Source organism: Strongylocentrotus purpuratus, unplaced genomic scaffold (assembly GCF_000002235.5).
Source record: "Strongylocentrotus purpuratus isolate Spur 01 unplaced genomic scaffold, Spur_5.0 spur5_scaffold_14, whole genome shotgun sequence".
NCBI lineage: Eukaryota > Metazoa > Echinodermata > Echinoidea > Camarodonta > Strongylocentrotidae > Strongylocentrotus > Strongylocentrotus purpuratus.
In genome coordinates, this window is record NW_022145599.1 from 17489170 (window position 1) to 17507180 (window position 18011).

The following is an 18011-nucleotide window of genomic DNA, read 5'->3' on the forward strand; positions in this document are numbered from 1 at the left end:
AAAGGGGGAAGCAACCAAAGGGGTCTTCTTATATACAAATTAGCCGACAAGAGTGGCTTTGAAGAGATAGATTTTTGAGTGTGGGGGGGGGGGTAATTTATCCCCACCCATCCCTTCAATGTTTGCGTCGGTCGGACTTACATTGTTTTCAAACCGCTCCTTCTTCTTCAGGAACACGAACAATACCACGTTGATCAACAACTGAAATCATGACGCCTCCGCTGCGTGCCTCGGGCTGGGTTGCCGCCGTTCTTGTTGCATGTGTGGCAGCCACAGTCCACACAACACCGCTGGATGACTACGTCAACATGCCGGACAACAATTACAGTTATACGATCTTGAAAGAGTACAGGATACCGGGGGAATACACCGCGTATGTCGTCAACATGACTTCACAGCAGTGGTTGACATGTGAGTTATAAATCCAAGTCATGTGGTATTGCAGATTTATTGTAATACTTATTGAAAAGTTTGTTGACAGTACTGGTATTTCATGGGTACTAAGTATTATGGAAAATGTTAAAATATCCAGCCTGAAGAAGAGCAATGATGATCATCAATAACGATATTCTAATCTGAAAACATTATTTTTAACCAAATCATTTTTATCTGTCTATTGACACTGACAAGTAACAATGACAATCAACAATGCATTCCCAATATCCACTGCAATTACAAAGCATGTTATTTTGATTCGATTCATACAAGCTATGCTTTTTATTTTGGCTCCCCACATTTTGCATTGTATTACATTGCCTGTCACATCAATATTTCAGTACATGATGTCATTATTCGGTAGACTGGCTATATCAACATTGGCTTCCATTTTTTTGGAGTTAAAGTTTTTCTATCAGTAACGTTTACAACAGCAGATGTATTTTACTGATTCCATGACATTTGCTCCGGCGACAATTGCTCCGCTGTAAATTTCATACACTAATCGAATGGCTAACTTCAACCCTGGATTCAACACTATACCCTACCCTAAACCTAACCCTAAACCTAACATAAAACCCTATTGAAACCCTAACCCTAACCCTACATCTTAGACAAAATAAAGCCCGGAGCAATTGTCGCAGGAGCAAATGTCGTGTCACCATTTTACTTCCATACCTCCCTATTTCTCTCTCTCTCTCTCTCTCTCTGTCTCCCTCTCTCTCTCTCTCATTCTCTCCCACGCTGTCTCTATCTCTCTTTCTTTCTCTCTCTCTCTCTCTCACTCACTTTATCTCCCTCTACTCTCCCTCTCATCCCCCTTTCCCACACCCACCCCCTCGCACTCTCTCTCTCTCTATATATATCTCTCTCTCTTTCTCTATCTCTCTCTCTCTCTCTTTCTCTATCTCTCTCTCTCTTTCTCTATCTCTCTCTCTCTTATAACAGACAATGATTCGGACAGCGCTATCTGGTTCCACTATTTAACCATCACCATTCCCGAGCGTATCGTCAATTCCGAGCATGCATTTCTTTTCATCACCGGCGGATCCACGAAAAGCAGGTACGTTACCATGGAAACGACAAATGGTGTGTAATGGTCCTGACAAATTAAAAATCTCTTTGTTGGCCTATCTTATTTCAATGGGGGCGCTAGCACCTTTGATTAAGTTAAATTACCATGAATATGGCCCTCTTAAGACTTATTTTGTTCTTGTTTTGTTTGTTCGTTTGTACGTTGGTTCGTTTGTTTGTGTGAGTGTTTGTTTGTTTGTTTTCATTTTTCCCAATCGATGCAGGGCTCGTGCCTAATGCCTCTCCCCGATCACTGTAGCTTCAGAGTGTAGCTACGCATAACGTTCTAGATTATGCACAAATATCACTTGTAATACACCAGTAATAATGGATAATGTATGAATTATTCCCACTGATCGCAATGACATAAGATATTCTAATGATTTGCCATTGTCATATCTCTCCTCCCTCTCTCACTCTCTCTCTCTCTCTCTCTCTCTCTCTCTCTGTTGTACAGTCCCCCTGACCCACGGACCGATAAGGAAATCAGGAGAACATCCAACATCGCTGTCGGAGCTGGGATGTAAGTAATTTAAAGAAAACCATTACTTCTAAGAAACCTAAATATTATTAAGAATACTAAAACGAACATTACGAATATTAAAACGAACACAAAAAACATGTCAAATTTTTAAAGGGAATTTGATTATATCAGTTCAGATAATGTGAACCTATTTTATATTGCATAGAACTAGATAAATAAATTTGTGTTTTATTGGTTTAAAAGTTACCTGCTTACTTTATCATCAAAAGTAGACATACATGTACTTACAACGTATAGTTAAATGAATGAATAATAATAATAATAGCCTAATAGTCCACTCCAAATTTTATTAAACCGAAACGGAAATTCTTTTTGCCCAATTGATCGTGAGCCCGGCAGCCACTGAGCAGCGCCAGATCGACGTTGCTCTATCCCTTATTGTTGAACGCCAAACAAGGTAGCAACAACTCCCATCTTTTAACGTCTTTTGGTATGACGCGGCCGGGGTTCGAACCCACGACCTCCCGGTTGTGTGGCGGACGCTCTACTGACTGAGCCAACACTCCGGTACAGGCGCGGATCCAGGATTTCTTAGGGGAGGGGGCCCAACTTTTTTTTTTTTGCTCCCGAAAATTTGAAAATCGCGCCGGCCGAAAAGTCGCTCAGGGGGGGGGGGGGGGGGGGGGGGGTACAGAGCACAATTTTTTTTTTTTTTTTTTTTTTTTTGCTCCCGAAAATTTGAAAAACGCGCCGGCCAAAAATTCGCTCAGTGGGGGGGGGGGGGGGGGGGGGGGGGGGGGGGGGGGGGGGGGGGGGGGGGTAGTGAGCACATTTTTTTTTTTTTTTGATCCTCAAAAAAAATTTCGATTTGCACCCCCCCCCCCCCCCCTTGAGCGCCAGGGGGGGGGGGGCCCAACCCCCAAAAAAGGTAAAAATCACGTGATTTTACATGATTTTTTTCTCAAGGGGGGGGGGCCCGGGCCCCCGGGCCCCCCCCCCCCCTGGATCCGCCACTGCTCCGGTATCTTAAAGCAACTTAAGCAAAATAATATAAAAAATTAGCTCATTTATCATGAAAATATGTATCTATATGACTTTGAAAATGCTAATAATATAATCCCCCTGGATCCGCCACTGCTCCGGTATCTTAAAGCAACTTAAGCAAAATAATATAAAAAATTAGCTCATTTATCATGAAAATATGTATCTATATGACTTTGAAAATGCTAATAATATAACAATAAAAAGGTAAAACACGATGTGGTGGTTCATTAAGATACCTGTAGGTATAAAAATTGATAAATAAAACAAAAACAGTGAAAATTGCCCTTTCTATATTATGAATTCTCTCTTTTAGAGTTGGTGCAACACTACGCCAAGTGCCAAACCAACCGATCGTTTTCAAGGTAACACTTTCGCGGAAAGATATGAAGATATGAATGGAGTTAACAAGATTAAATACAGTTAAAAACTAAACTATTATGTCCTAACCAAATTGTGTAATGTTGTAAGTGTGTGAAAAAATGATTTGTCCCTATATATGTTTCTTGATAATGTGACATATTAAAGCTTACATCTTTAAATGCTCTGATAAACATAAATGCACTCCATAAAGGTGGGGTAAAATATGTAAGAAGGGAACAAGCATGCTTATTTTGTAAAATGATACCCAATAGATATTTTTCCCACCAAACATGCTACTTGTTGTACGCAATATTGGGAACAAATTTACCCAACTGTTTTAGAGTGTGGTGAACCTGGTAATGGATTGGTTTAGTACAAAGCACCGAATCCTAATTTATTATTTTAATCAGAAAAACAACAATTCAGAATAAGCTGAATGCAAGAAGAACTTTTGTCATTTGTGCGTTGTAAATAGCAAATTCATACAGAGAAGTGCACTTATTCCCTTATATTCAGGATACCAATTAAACACATAGGCCTATCAATTTTTTGGCTTAAAAAGTGAGAAAAATATGAAGTGTTGGTGAAACGTTACAATCTTGTATACAGCTCACATTGCATCATCTGACAGTCGTTCCTTACTTAGTACTTTATTACATGAATATATATATATATATATATATGTTTACATATGGGAAATTTATGTCAATATAATTTATATACAGTGCATATATCTATGAGATAGATATATATATATATATATATATATATATACAGATATGCATATAATTTCAATCAACACTCGGCTTATTGCAAGATATTGGTACATGTATACAATACAAAGGTCGTATTCATGACTATAAGACGGTGACGTTTACATTTTCTTTGGGAAAAACTATATAAATAAAATGAAAAATATATGTTCTTGGTGTGACTTTGTTTCACTTTCTACCTTAAATATTTACATATATTCATTTACATAATCATATTTCCTTTTCAATATCATAATCATGTTTGCATTCACGGGAGTACAAAGGGGCAGATGCCCTACAAATATCTGCCTTGCGCGTTTCTCTGGGCATATCCGTATGCCCTCTAGCATACATGTACTTGAGAACATCTTTTAAGACATAATCAAATCTTGATTCCTAATCTCCACGTGTGAGTGTCGTAAATGGTCAATCATCGTCTGCCAGCTATTGCACTTCTATTGCACTTCGATGTGTCGTGGTCTAGTGGATAAGTCATCAGACTGTGGATCCCGAGGTTCGAGTATCGCCACGACACTAACGACCTTTTGGTAAGACATTTATACATTTGCCACACTCGACCCAGGTGAGGCAAATGGGTACCTTGCAGGAATTAATTACTTGAAATGCTAGAGCGCCGTAATGGCAGCCAGCCGGTGTAATAATGATTATGGAGCGCCAGAAGGGTCGTGTTTTACAGACATGAGCGAAGTACAATAACCAACTCTTGCTATTAATATTTAATTATTATTATTTATTATTGTGATAAAGTTTCGTGACTTAAGGTCATCAAATCATTATATCACTATCTTCAGAAAAAAGTAAACAAGTCTTTATTAGCATGATTATGTTCGATGGCTCTTGACATTGAACGCGTGAATTACAGTAACATCCAAAAGGGTCTGTACTGAAAGATACCAAGGAATCAAACAAAGCCAATTACAATTTAACTTCTAAGAAATAGAGTCTATCGCAAGCAACAAACGCAAGTATGTGTGGAGCGAGAGAAACCATGCGAAAAGAATTATGATCTCCTGTCAAGTATAGTGGATTGAACTGAACTCTCTCCTCCAGGTTCAGACCATCAATGTCATAGAGTTTGATATGCACTTGTCCGGTATTCTGATCAACACTCGCTATATACACCCTGTCCAGCTCGTCCACGGCGTGACACAGATTGAACCTGGGTGGAGCTTTTAGATACCTCCCGGAATTCCCATCCCTGTCATAGACCATCACCATCTTTGGATTGTCATATTGTTTGCTGTAACAAGAAGTTGTGACGATCAAACCCGACTTGGTTGCAGATGTCTCGTAAGTGATTTTGTGTCTTGTTTGCACATCGTGTTTAAGTGTGTTTCCCGAGGGGTCGTAGATGGAGACATGATTTGAATATTGGGTCATGAGAATTTCATTTGATTGACTTCTACTCAACCGTAGAAGACGTCCATTGCTTGTCACTTCGGTGGTAGATTTCCGATCGCCATTGGGAGAGTACCTGTGTACCTTTGTATGACCTGTAGATACGCATAGAGTCATGTCACTTTGAAACACAATACCATAACATTTCATACCATTTGGAAAGTTAGAATAACCCCATGGTTCATCGTCATCTGATTTAAAGATATCAATGCGATGTGCATCACAATATGTGATTGCCACTGAGTTATTGGTGTATTTTGTCATATCCTCAAAATCTTCACGTAGATATACACATTTAATGACACGGAGTTTCGGTTGACTTTTAGACTGTGGTTCTGGAACGGATATCCCGTTCCTGATATCCTCATATGCAAACTCCAATCTCTCCTTCTGGACTTCCTCGCATTTGGTTGCTGCAGAAGTGTCATCGGTAGCTGCCCCATTCAGCATGCCATCCAGTAGTCTCAGAATCTGTTTCTGAGATATTCCCAAGGTCAAGACTGGCGTCATCTGCAGGCTTAAACCTCTGCTTCTGTGCCTTCTCCCTTATAGTTGCGGCAGAGGTTTGATCAATAACCTCCTTTAGCAAGCCATCGATCTCTTCGCAAAGGAATGTGTGAGCAGCCAGACTGTCCGTCTCGAGACATCCCAGTCTGGCATTACCCACAAGATCTACTGAACTACAAATGCTCTCGATCATCTGTCGCTCCTTTGATTTCAGATTGTTGAGGGTTTCATCAAAACTACGCTCCAGAGCGTCGATCTTCTCAACAAGTGCACATCGGTTGTCTTCTAGTTGTTTGACCTTGGTACGACAGGCTTGGCCGACATCTGCACGTAGTAGCTGAAGAGCATTGTGTGCTTCATGATGATGTGTCTCTACAGTCTGAATGTTCTTCTCCAGTTCTGATTGCTTCGCTTTACAACGATAGAGAAGATCACTCACCTGTAGAATGAAAGGAGTAGGGAAGCAAAATGAATGATTCTCACTTGAAGGTGAAATTCTGATCACATCCTTTAATAACCACTGTAAATTAAGACTCGTTCAGATATGACCCGGCAAAACCACATCGTTTTTTTTTAAAGGATGAAGTAAATTTTAATACGGTTAATTTTTTCTGTATCTTATGACACAGTGCTTAGTGAATACGCGCACTTGCCATTTATTTATATGGTTTTATTTTATAACCTGCAGCGACTTGTTTACGGCGGTTTACCGCGCCATATCAAATATTCACGATTGGAGGCTTTCCGTAAAACAATCTGGTAGCCTTACTGAAAAAGTTGTTAACTACTGTAATTATTCCGTCAAAAGGGACCCGCTTAGTTTTGTTTAAAGGAATTTACGAAGGAAGTACAGGAAAGGAAAAATGTGCTGATAGTGGAATGAAGTTTATTTCTGATCAAGTGGAACGGCATAAATGAATTCCACTCAGTTTAATACCAAAAACCTTCAATCGTAAATAGTGAACTCACCATGGAACCGACAGAGAACATTGTTACTTTGTTAAATTATATCTTAATGCCTAGGTCACATATAAACCGGGCCCCGTACGATTTTCCCCACCCGGCGGCTTGCCGTGGATTTAGAGACCGTACGGGAACCGTCCGATTTTCATTTCTACGGCATGTGTGGTCACATATTCTGCGGCGCCCGGGAGGTGCCCGGAGAAAATTGGTCGAGTGAAATGCAAGGTGCCCGTAAGGGTGCTGGCAGGCTGCCGGCCGAGTGCCGGTCGGTAACCTTACGGGCTCCGTCCGATGAGCAGGTGTACCGATGGCTCCCGGAAGGTGCCCGGCCGGTGTCCTAAAGGCGCCCGACCGGGTGCCGTGCGGTGCACTGAACTACAGAGTGAGTCAGAAAAAATGTCCCACTGTTTAAAAGTTGTATTGTTTGGAGCATGACTATTTAATCAAGGGTTTCATGATATATCTTGATACAGTTATCCTCCCAGTACATTTAGGTACCATTTTCATTTGAATCTCTGCATGCATCACTGAATATCAGACAATCTTTTACTGCTCTGCATGAATTATTCATAACGTTGGATGTATTGACCAATCAGAATGGCCATTTCCCAGTTGGCTTCGTTCGTGATTCGTTCATTATCAAAACATGTAAGCAAAGGTAAAAGACGTAAATAAGTTTTGCTGATGAGATGAGCATATCAATGATCAATACAAAATATAAAATTCAAATCTATTTTACAGGCAAAATTACAATAATATAGGAAGCATTTGATAACTTGAGCTAAGAATTGTAAGTGAGATAATTGGTTTTCCCTGTATATAAAATGACCCAGTCCGACTCGTTTTCGTTCTATGTAGAGGTTAGTGGTTTAAACATTACGTCATTCGTACTACGTAGAGTGTACTGTATGCGTGATAGATAATATATGCTGACGTCACTCGATGATACGTTCGCTAAGTTTTACGCTACCATTTCGGTAGAGAATTCCAGTCGGAAACAAAGGTTAACAAAAGAAATTCAAACCAGATTACTCAAGGTCTCTTGGCTGACGCCACTCGCTCTGGCATTCAATCGGGTTTTCGCGATTAGTCTCTTTTTAGTCGCTCGGTCGTCTATCAGACATGAGGCCTTGTCTATAGGCTAGGTGGGAGGGAGAGTTATACCGCTTCGATCGTGAGACAGTGGATTATAATTATGGTCAATTGTCGTAAGGCTTGGGGCGATGGTTTTTCATGACGATATCATGATTAATTTCAAATCCCGGCCGGGTCCCTAGGTCAATTTAGACTGTTTATTCTCGGGTTTAATTATGTTAGGTTACCGTTTGTATTTTTCATATATTTTATGTTGATCATTGTGAAGTTAAAGGTATTACAAAGTTTTGGGAAATTGTGAAAAATTAGTGGATGGTGATTCTTTACAATTTTGATATATTTGGATGCCCCTGTGGATGTAATAAACGCACTAGAAATGTTGGCCCCTAAAACACTTCTGCTTTCGAGAAAATTTGAATATAAAGATTTACCGGTGCTCCCGGTAAATTTTGATAAATTTCAATTAGCTCCTACGGCCATACAATAGTAGTTGCGACCATAAAAAATCTCAGAATATGTAGTTGTGGTATATCATTTCCGAAAGGGAATAGCTATTGGTCGATTTTAGTCAAGAAACATTTTTTTTGTATTAATTAATTTCTTGACCTTGAGAGGGAGCTATACAACATAAAGTGTTTATTATCTAGATTTTCATAACTTTATACTCGATTTCGACCGCGACAACGATCACTAAATATTGTAGGATCGCATAATTTATGCTTCCAATATGTTCATTTGAACCAAATTCATGACCCCATACCAAAACTTTGTATTGCCTTTAACAGCCTATTTTCGTTTGAAATATGTTTTACCACAAGTCTAATGATGACTGAAAGTTTCTATAACAAGTAATAAATACCATGGCCCATCGCAAAACAAATTGTCAATGTCCTTTTTCCTTGTCCCAGGTAGTAGCGCAATAATATCATTATTATTAAAGGTTGGATGCATTATGCAGCATAGTTTTAGACAGCATACACCGTTGCCCAGATGATAGTTCGAATATTTGTTTCTAATCCTTTTCATAAAAGGATTGAGGTATGATTTATTTTTGATAATGTTTATATCTCCCCAGACCCTTATAGATATATCTCTATGATCAATGCAGTTCTAAGAAGATGTAATCTATCAAGAATAAATCGTATTGTCACGATAAGAGGTAAGAAACAATTAGTATAACATCATTTGGCAAAGGTGTACAATCGGGTGATATGTAAAGAATAATTAATATTCGAATAAACAAGATATTTAAGACCATTGAATGACTTGCCATTGGACTACGTACCTTAACCTGCATTTCCTTTTCAAAGTCCTTATGTGATTTTATCATGTGATCTCGATGGTCGATGATGACGCACTTGAAACAAACACGTATCTTACAATCCTGACAGAACAAATGTTTGTTCTCTTGTCTGTGGACGGAGCATTTCTCGGAAGGGCGACCAGATCTAACATTTTCCTCAATGATATCCTGGAGAGATACGATCTCATGACCTTCGAAGAACAGCTTCACTTGTTTGTGGCCAATGCGGCATTGATCACACATGTATGCAATGCATGTCCTGCATAAAACGATGGCCTCTACTTGGAGGTTGCAGACAGTGCACTTTTGCCGTATCTCCAGGATGGCACTGGCCCCTCCAGACCTGGCACGGTAGTCGTCCACGAGTCCGTTGACGGTCACATTGGGGAGGAGATCGTCGACCCGGTTTGAAGACAACTTCGTCACTGTCCTGCAGAGAGGGCAGACCATGTGATCAAGATCCTGGTGGGATAGGTCGTATTTCCTGAGACAGGTTCGACAGAAGGTATGTCCGCAAGAGGTCAAGAGGGTTGCATCTTCGAAGATACCAAGACACAGTGGACATGTCAAACCTTGTGAAGAGATCGGAACGTCCTCTTCTTCCTGTTTCTCGGCCATGGATATGATATGCGAATCGGTGACAAATTAGAGAAAGCAATTATTCCTGCTCAAAATCCTGTGTAAATGTTTTATGAAGAGGTCGATATCTGTACTGCTTATTACGAAATACGTGTACGTCACAATAGTCCTCTACCCAAGCCTAAACGAACGGAACGTCAATGGTGCCTACTCTGCAAATAAGCGTCGCGCCCTGAATTGATGATAAATGTTGTAACTGGTGGGTTTTCCCAGAGAACGCCATTTTAACTTGGACTTCGATCTCATCACATCAATTTAATAGACTGTGTAGTATTGTCCCTTGTCCTTTCTATGTACAGTATTTACAATGAGTATTACATTCTTCTACACTGGCGTACGTATCAAATTTTGTTTTGATAACAAACAGGAGCACAATAAGCAATGTGTAAGGTATCCTTGCTTGCTTGCCTTTAGAAAGACAATGCTAATGGTGCCTGCATGGGGATATCTGCAGGCTTCAGTGTATAAGGATAATTAAAAGCATAAATACATACAACACGTAAAAATATATATATATTTATATATATATATATATATATATATATATATATATATAAACATCTATATATCAATCTGCATATTTATCAATCTATCCGTATATATATATATATATATTCATCATATGTATCTATCTTTCTGAAGACTGACCCGAAACAGATGAAGAGGTATGAGGATGAAGTCATTGCTTTCACCTGGCATCATTTCCTCTACAACGGTACGAACGAGCCTAACTGGCTGCTACGATTACCTATGACAAAGGTATAAATTCCATAACATATTTTTTATCGGAACCGGTTTCTATCGGATCATGGTTCATTTACTAAATTTGGGAATTCAGTATTAAATCATGGGTAAACATTCATTTCTTCTTTTTAAATAAAGGAATATAATAAGGATCCGGTGCATACTCATTGGTAACGGGTGGTGGGGTGGTCCTGCATGCCCCCTCCTCTAAGAAAAACGGGAAAATATTCATTTTACCGATTTCTTCATGAATGCATATGGATTCGTATTTGAATCCAAATCAATGTCAAATGTTTTTAAGGCAACAGATGTCATAAAAATAATCTTTATCGAATATTGGTTTAAAATATGTCTATAACTAACCCTTTTCTGATCAGTATTATAACGGTACTTTATGCAATTTACCTACAACGATTATGTCAGAATGATAAACATTTTTTCAATCGTTTGACTTTGTTGATAGTTACCTATAACATGCTATCATACCTCATAAAACCCATTAAAATATCATTAAGTATCTGTCATTTTTCTCTATTTCTTTGGCAAATACAGGCTGCTGTGCGGGCCATGGACACCATCACTGATGTGGTAAACAATGTCAGTCCAAACCAAAATATATCAAAATTCATTGTCGCTGGAGAATCCAAGGTATGTCATTCTTTAAAAAAAATAATATACCTATAATGATCTAACTGTTAATAAATGATAAGTCTGAAGTCAATAAGTCACAAGCTCCGGTTAACTTGGTAGGGGAACAAACAGAACCCCGTCACACAAAGTTTTGTAATAAATTGCAAAATGGTATATGGCCAATCAAGATAATCGTTGCATGTAGATGTTGCGAACAAAGGATGACTATTGACCAGTCAGAGTCGTTATTTCAAATTTACAATTGATTGCAAACTTTTGTTTTACAGGCCCTCGGGCGACCTCAAATTATTTGTTTAAGGCTGCCCATACTGAGCAACATATGGGTGTACAAGTACTACCACTTTGGTCCCCGTTACTGAAGTATATTCCCTATGGTAAAGTGATTTTCTTTTCTTTTCTTTTCTTTTCTTTTCTTTTCTTTTTTTTCTTTCTTTCTTTTTGATGACCATAGAGAGGATGGACTACGTGGACAACTGGAGCTGTTGATAAGAGAGTGGTTGCTATAGCACCTATTGTACTCGACCTACTTAATTTGAAAAAGGTACGAAATCTTCATCGTGAGTTTATCAGATCATATTTATGACAATACTTATTTTTGAGGCAAATTCTGTAAATAAATCTCGTCGCTAACTCATTTAATTGTGTTTATGTCATTACTCATTGAACAACATCAACAACAACAAATAGTTCTAAGTTAGGCACCTAATTTGCCTACTTTGATTAATGTATGTTATAAGATGATGAAGCGGATCCTGATCAAATGATTGGTTGAGAGCGTACGCGTGATCAGGATATTGAACACGTAACTTTACTAATGACCGGTCATTAGTAAATACTTATGACCGGTCATTGGTAAAAATCATATAATAAAACATCAGTTTATAAAAACAAATACAACATCATAATGCCCTCACTGCTGTGTATTATTTGTATAGTATCTCACAGATATTTCTTGTTTATTTCCTGCCATGCCCCCCCCCCCCCCCCCCCACAACGCCAATGCCAAGCATTACTTAATATTACCATTAATGAAACATAAGTATTTGCAAACTTATTTCGGGGATATGATATTTAACTCTTACCCTACCATTTAGGCATTAAACAGGAAACTGAAATATAAATTGTCCTCTTCAGAACTTCCACCATCACTACCGTTCACTGGGAGGCTGGACCATGGAGTTTAATGACTATTATGATGAAAACGTCACACTCTTTATGGACACTCCACAACTGGACAAGATGGCCGCCATTGTTGATCCTTTTGGTAAAAATTTATTCTCGTGGGTGTTTCATCAAGCCTTGAAATCGATCTTAAAATCGAAATCACTTCTAGTTGATGAAACACCCCCAGATAATATTGCAATTATGATGGTTGGTGATCTTACGGACCTAAAATCCAGTTTCATTAAAAACTAGTTAACAATAACAATTGCTAAATTTCTATGATGTTTCTAGATATGTAAATCTAAACGAACATAATTTTCGTGATTTAGGTTCTAAATAATGATAAGAATATCCACAACCGGAATTAAAAAACATTTAAACTCTTCTAGTTGGACTAAAATGTTTCAACTCGTAGACGATCGCACTGATGTCAGATGTCGATACGATCATGCGCCGATTTAGTTATTCCTCCTCCAAGGAAGCATTGATATCCCTTTAAATTTAGGTTTTACTGATCATATCACCATTCAGATCCTCAGTCATTAAGATTTGACATGTTTGAATGTTAATATCAAATGCTATAATGGCAATTTTTCCAAAATTGTATCATAGTCGGATCGTAGAGCGTTGGCTTAAAGATACAGTTGAGTTCTGATCATGCTATTGCATTGTGAAAGAAAAGGTGTGGAATGGATCAGAAAAAGTTGATCATGTACCATGTAAGTATTGGTGTGTACTGCAATATTCTGGAGCCATCAAAATCATTAAAAATTTGGCCCAGTCTTGGTATAGTACCAAGCACTGTACATAGAAAGATGTATAAGTGACTACATAAATGGTGTCGGGCCTAATACATCGATTTCCTTATCTTTCTATGCTCATTACTCAGCCAGTATACATTTTCTACCAAAATTGTTTGACCAATGACATTTATTTGTAATCTTGAACATTCAGTGTAAGTTTCGTTTGATTCTGTGAGAATTCTTTTTCTTCTTTTTTTACCAGAACTCAAGTTTAATCTTAATACAACCCATATTTTTATCATCACTAGCCTACAAAGATAGACTGACCATGCCTAAGTTTATCGTGACAGCAGGCTCGGATGAATTCTTCCTCCCTGACGATTCCTACTATTATTTCAACGAACTTCCGGGTCCTAAGTATCTCAGGTACATCCGGGTTTCATTTTCTTTTATATTTTTTTCTCTGTGATTTTTCTTCAGTTAGAGTATACCATAATATTTAAACGTGTTTAAACGTGTTTAAATTTGTTTCTTTATTGATATTGGACAAGTTGCATGTTTATGTTTAGCTTGTATTGATTTGAATATAGAACAGCAGAGATAAATAGACCCGTTCTAATGTATGAATGTTTCTTTCCTGGGAACCTAGTGATGAGTTATTCCAAGGGCTGGAGAAATCCTGTTGAATTAAAGTACGGGGGGAAAAATTGGCAAGAAAAGTTTGATTTTTGTTTCCCTGCCTCCCACCCCACCCCACCCCTCCTCAATTAGCGAGAATATCTTGAAAAGGTTCTGGCTAATTTTTTTTGTTCCTTCTATTTCCATTTTATTTTACAGCATCACTCCAAATGACGAGCATGAATTAAGGTTTCACAATTTAGAACTGACTCATCAACTAACATCATTCGTTCGCACCGTTATAAGGGTAAGAAAAACATTTTTGTTAAATAATTGATTGTACTCAATGTCATATTATTTTGCACCAAACAAAACACTAAATAAGACATATCATGATCATTCGCATAAATCAAAATATGTATAAGGAATAATTTGATTTTAAAATGTGATTTTTTTTTTTTTTTTTTTTTTTTTTTTTTTTTTTTGTCTACCCTTTATTTCCAGCCCAATGAATGGACCGCACCAAAAATGACTTGGAAACGATATGAGGTAAGAAACAGACCGACTCTAAAATATTTGGGGGAAAAACAGTCCGCTATTTGGGAAGCAATTAACATATTATCTGCGTTAACAAAATCAAATAATATAGCTTTGACCTTACTGTATTGCACTACAAAATCAAAGAAAAGATTTGACCTTGGTTAATAAAATAACACCTTTTTGAGAAAAAAAATAATATATTTTATATATACTCGTCTGCATGCATATTTATTTATTCTTCATTCACTTGCCATTGTTTTTTCGTCATATATTGTCAATGCATTAAAGTTCAAGAATGATGATTGAAATAAACTGATACATATATATTAAGACACATTTATTCAAAATTGTTTTCGATGATTAACTAACTCTGTTCGCATTGATGTGTATTTCATATGTATTGTAATTTGTAGGTTTATTTGCATTCTTGTTTAATATGTAATTGTTTATCAGTCTATTTTGTTTGTTATAGCGCTAAGAGACTTCGGTGGTAAGCGCTTTATAAGTAACGTTTTTATTATTATTATCATTTTATTAATCAGAGGCATATCAGTTTAGCATAAGGTAAACATATTCTAATTCGGTCATTGCTTATCAGAATTCGACCCATGGAATCCTCGAACTCATATCCGACCCCGTTCCGCTGAAGGTCGAAGTCTTTCGGACACTTACCAACAGAGGGCCGAGGTAAGTTGAAGAAAATTCCCGTTTTGAGTACTCCACACTGCTTTGAAAAAAATGGGGGAAATAATGATGCGAAACTCATACAGTTTCTGATACTGATTCGTTTCTAGTTAAAGCCTCAGATTTTCAGTTCGTTTATAAATATTTCTGTTCAAAACTCTTTTTCTTTATCCAATCGAAATTTCAATTATTCTAAACAAGATTAATTGTAATGATTCAATTTTTAAATCAAATGGAACACATTTTCTCATTCGTTTTCAAGTAAAATGAGCTCTCGTGCTTTTGTGGGTTATCCTGTTCAAGCTGACTTAATTTTGATCTGTTGTTCTTGAATAGTTTTGTATTTTGGAAACTTGGCAATTAAAAATAAATCAATCTATCATTTGATCAGCATCAGTGATGGATTTTTCTCCCTTTTTTGTTGTTGCTCATTCAATTAAATATATTGGGATTAATTACATCTGTTCTCCTGGTAGAAGAGACTTTCGGTTTGCCGTAGCCGATCCACCAGGGACTACCAACTACTCCATCAACGTTATTATCTACAAGTCATTCCCGTTTAGGAACCCAGTAAGTTTAGCAACCATATGTGACCAAGTTTTGTGCTTTGACAAACAATTTTTTTTCTCGAATTTCTTGTCCTGACTTATCATGTATAATTAATTATGAGCAGGAAAAAAAGAAATGTCACCAGTTATGCCCATCGTATGCCCATCGTTGTTGCATTTCTAATTCGTTCACTTCAATTTTTTAGGAATGAAAATTATTGGCAAATTAACAACCGATCTGTGCAGGCTGCTGGGTTTTTGCAGGGTCGCCAATTTGAATGAAAAATTAATGTTACATATTTATTTTTCAGTAAGACATTTATTTCCTTCGTTGCTTTTACTCAAAATAAATTTTGGAAATGAATATTCACCGTACGAATTAGCAAACTCGTTCGGTGAAGTTTTATTTCCAAAACCACCTCTAACCATACTTTCATTCAGTATAGGTGAAAAGGTGACAAATACAAGAAGACGGTTTATTTTGTTCTTATATTGTGACTTAGACTTGTTGTTGTTGTTTTTTATTGTATCAGACGGAATGAGACATCGTTTGGCTTGTTATGATCACTGTGATTCCCTCTTGTTGTGTTTTAGGAGCCGGGAAAATATATCGCTGAATTTCTAACACCAGAAATCGGATGGCAGTGCTTCTTCATCAGGGTAAGTAAAATGAATCATTCATTTATTTTGGGCTATTTTTTATTGCAAGCTAAATAAAATTGTGTATTTTAACTAATGGCATAAAGAAACAGTAGTTCACCATCATCTCATGGATTGTGCTAGTCGTCGTAAGAGGGCGCTGAACAACAAACACTCAATTCACAAATTCAGTCAACATATTATTTCCAATTTTATCTTCTAAAATAGCGAATGACTGAATGTGATATTATACATATGATTTGATAATTTTGTGTTTGCTGTTGGGAAAGCTCCTCATGATTATATTACCTTGCATTTTTCAGACACTAATATATCTCGTATCTCCAAACTTCATTTTTATTTGCATTCATTTATTCCTTTGTGTCTTTATATATATATATATATATATTTATATATTCATTTATTCATTCATTTATTCATTTATCTAATATTTATTCATTAATTTAGTCGTTCACATTCTTTATTTATTTATTTGTTCCTTCTATTTCCTTCTGTCCTTCCTTTCTTCCTGGATTTCTTCTTTGTGTAGGCTACTTATAACACACCGGGTAATACCACCATTACTTTCACCACGGAGGCGAGTATCACCCCAGCAAACAAGTTCGCTGTACCCGACTGCCATGGGATTGGCTGTAAGGGTATTCTCGTATAGTGATGACGGGACATCAGCGAAACACGCAAGGACATTGTCCAATATGTGGATGTAAAACGTTATCGTCATTTAATTAATGAGTATTCCTTTCTTTTTTTATTAAAATCAGGAATGACTTTATCCTGGGAAAGCAATTGTCGTTTTAGTTGGATACCTTAAAACAAACTCTTATATAGTATTAAACAAGAAATACCCTTTCACTAAACTTTCACACGGCATCATTTGAAAATTATTGTAAATTTCTATCACCAGAACGATTGAAAACTTAAGATTATTGATTGAAATTGATTCAAATGATTTTATTTCTCATGCAAAACATAATACAAGAATAATTATATCACAACAAACATGCAATGAAACGACAATAACGATAACGTGTTTATTTTGTGTTTAAAATATGTATTATGTAGAAATTAAAATAGGTATATAGGAAGTAGTTGATCTCGATTTTTTTCCTTCACATATGTTATACTCAGGTATATACTCAGGTCGCTCCTACTCTTAATTCTCACTAAATAACAATAACAATAACAATAATAATAATAATATTTAGCTTTTATATAGCGCTTTAATGCAATGTCTCTAAGCGCTTTACACATATACTATTACCCATCTAACTTCGGAGTTTAAGAACAATACAGTACAGAAGTCCTTACATATTCACTCGTCGTCAAGGTTAATGGTAGTAGACAACATAGCCTGTGCATGAAGTTTACCGCGAAATCAGTTAAGCAACAGGCTGGAGCAGAGCAAATTCAGTGTTTAGGGCTGGTGTGATCATCACATTGTTTGTAATCAGCAGCCATGACAACATGGCCAGTATGTCGTTCTCCATTCCGCTTAATATCTCATTGATGGCGCTATTCGTCTGTTGATCTTGTCAAAACTTGTAACATTTGCGTTCAGAAGTTGTGCAGAGATATGTAAACGTA

The 18011-nt window shown here is 37.2% G+C and overlaps 1 protein-coding gene and 1 long non-coding RNA gene across 2 annotated transcripts; both read left to right on the forward strand.

The window, feature by feature from the left end:
- The first annotated feature begins 209 nt into the window (after nucleotides 1–209).
- On the forward strand, nucleotides 210–15098 carry LOC100889791 (autocrine proliferation repressor protein A). Its single transcript, XM_030985121.1, has 11 exons — nucleotides 210–411; nucleotides 1384–1498; nucleotides 1967–2032; nucleotides 3351–3399; nucleotides 10718–10834; nucleotides 11372–11467; nucleotides 11922–12011; nucleotides 12605–12734; nucleotides 13686–13803; nucleotides 14215–14302; nucleotides 15078–15098. The coding sequence occupies exons 1-11, from the start codon at nucleotides 210–212 to the stop codon at nucleotides 15096–15098; spliced, it is 1092 nt and encodes a 363-aa protein (XP_030840981.1).
- Nucleotides 15099–15133: 35 nt separating this feature from the next.
- LOC115923515 lies at nucleotides 15134–17415 on the forward strand. The gene is made up of 4 exons (XR_004063942.1): nucleotides 15134–15222; nucleotides 15696–15789; nucleotides 16362–16427; nucleotides 16957–17415. It is a non-coding gene; the product is annotated as an uncharacterized LOC115923515 (long non-coding RNA).
- Nucleotides 17416–18011: the final 596 nt, after the last annotated feature.

Coding starts and splice junctions, on each gene's coding strand:
- LOC100889791 (XM_030985121.1), top strand. CDS start 210: ATGACGCCTCCGCTGCGTGCCTCGGGCTGGGTTGCCGCCGTTCTTGTT. Junction 1,499..1,966: donor GGCGGATCCACGAAAAGCAG/GTACGTTACCAT, acceptor TCTGTTGTACAG/TCCCCCTGACCCACGGACCG. Junction 10,835..11,371: donor TACGATTACCTATGACAAAG/GTATAAATTCCA, acceptor TGGCAAATACAG/GCTGCTGTGCGGGCCATGGA.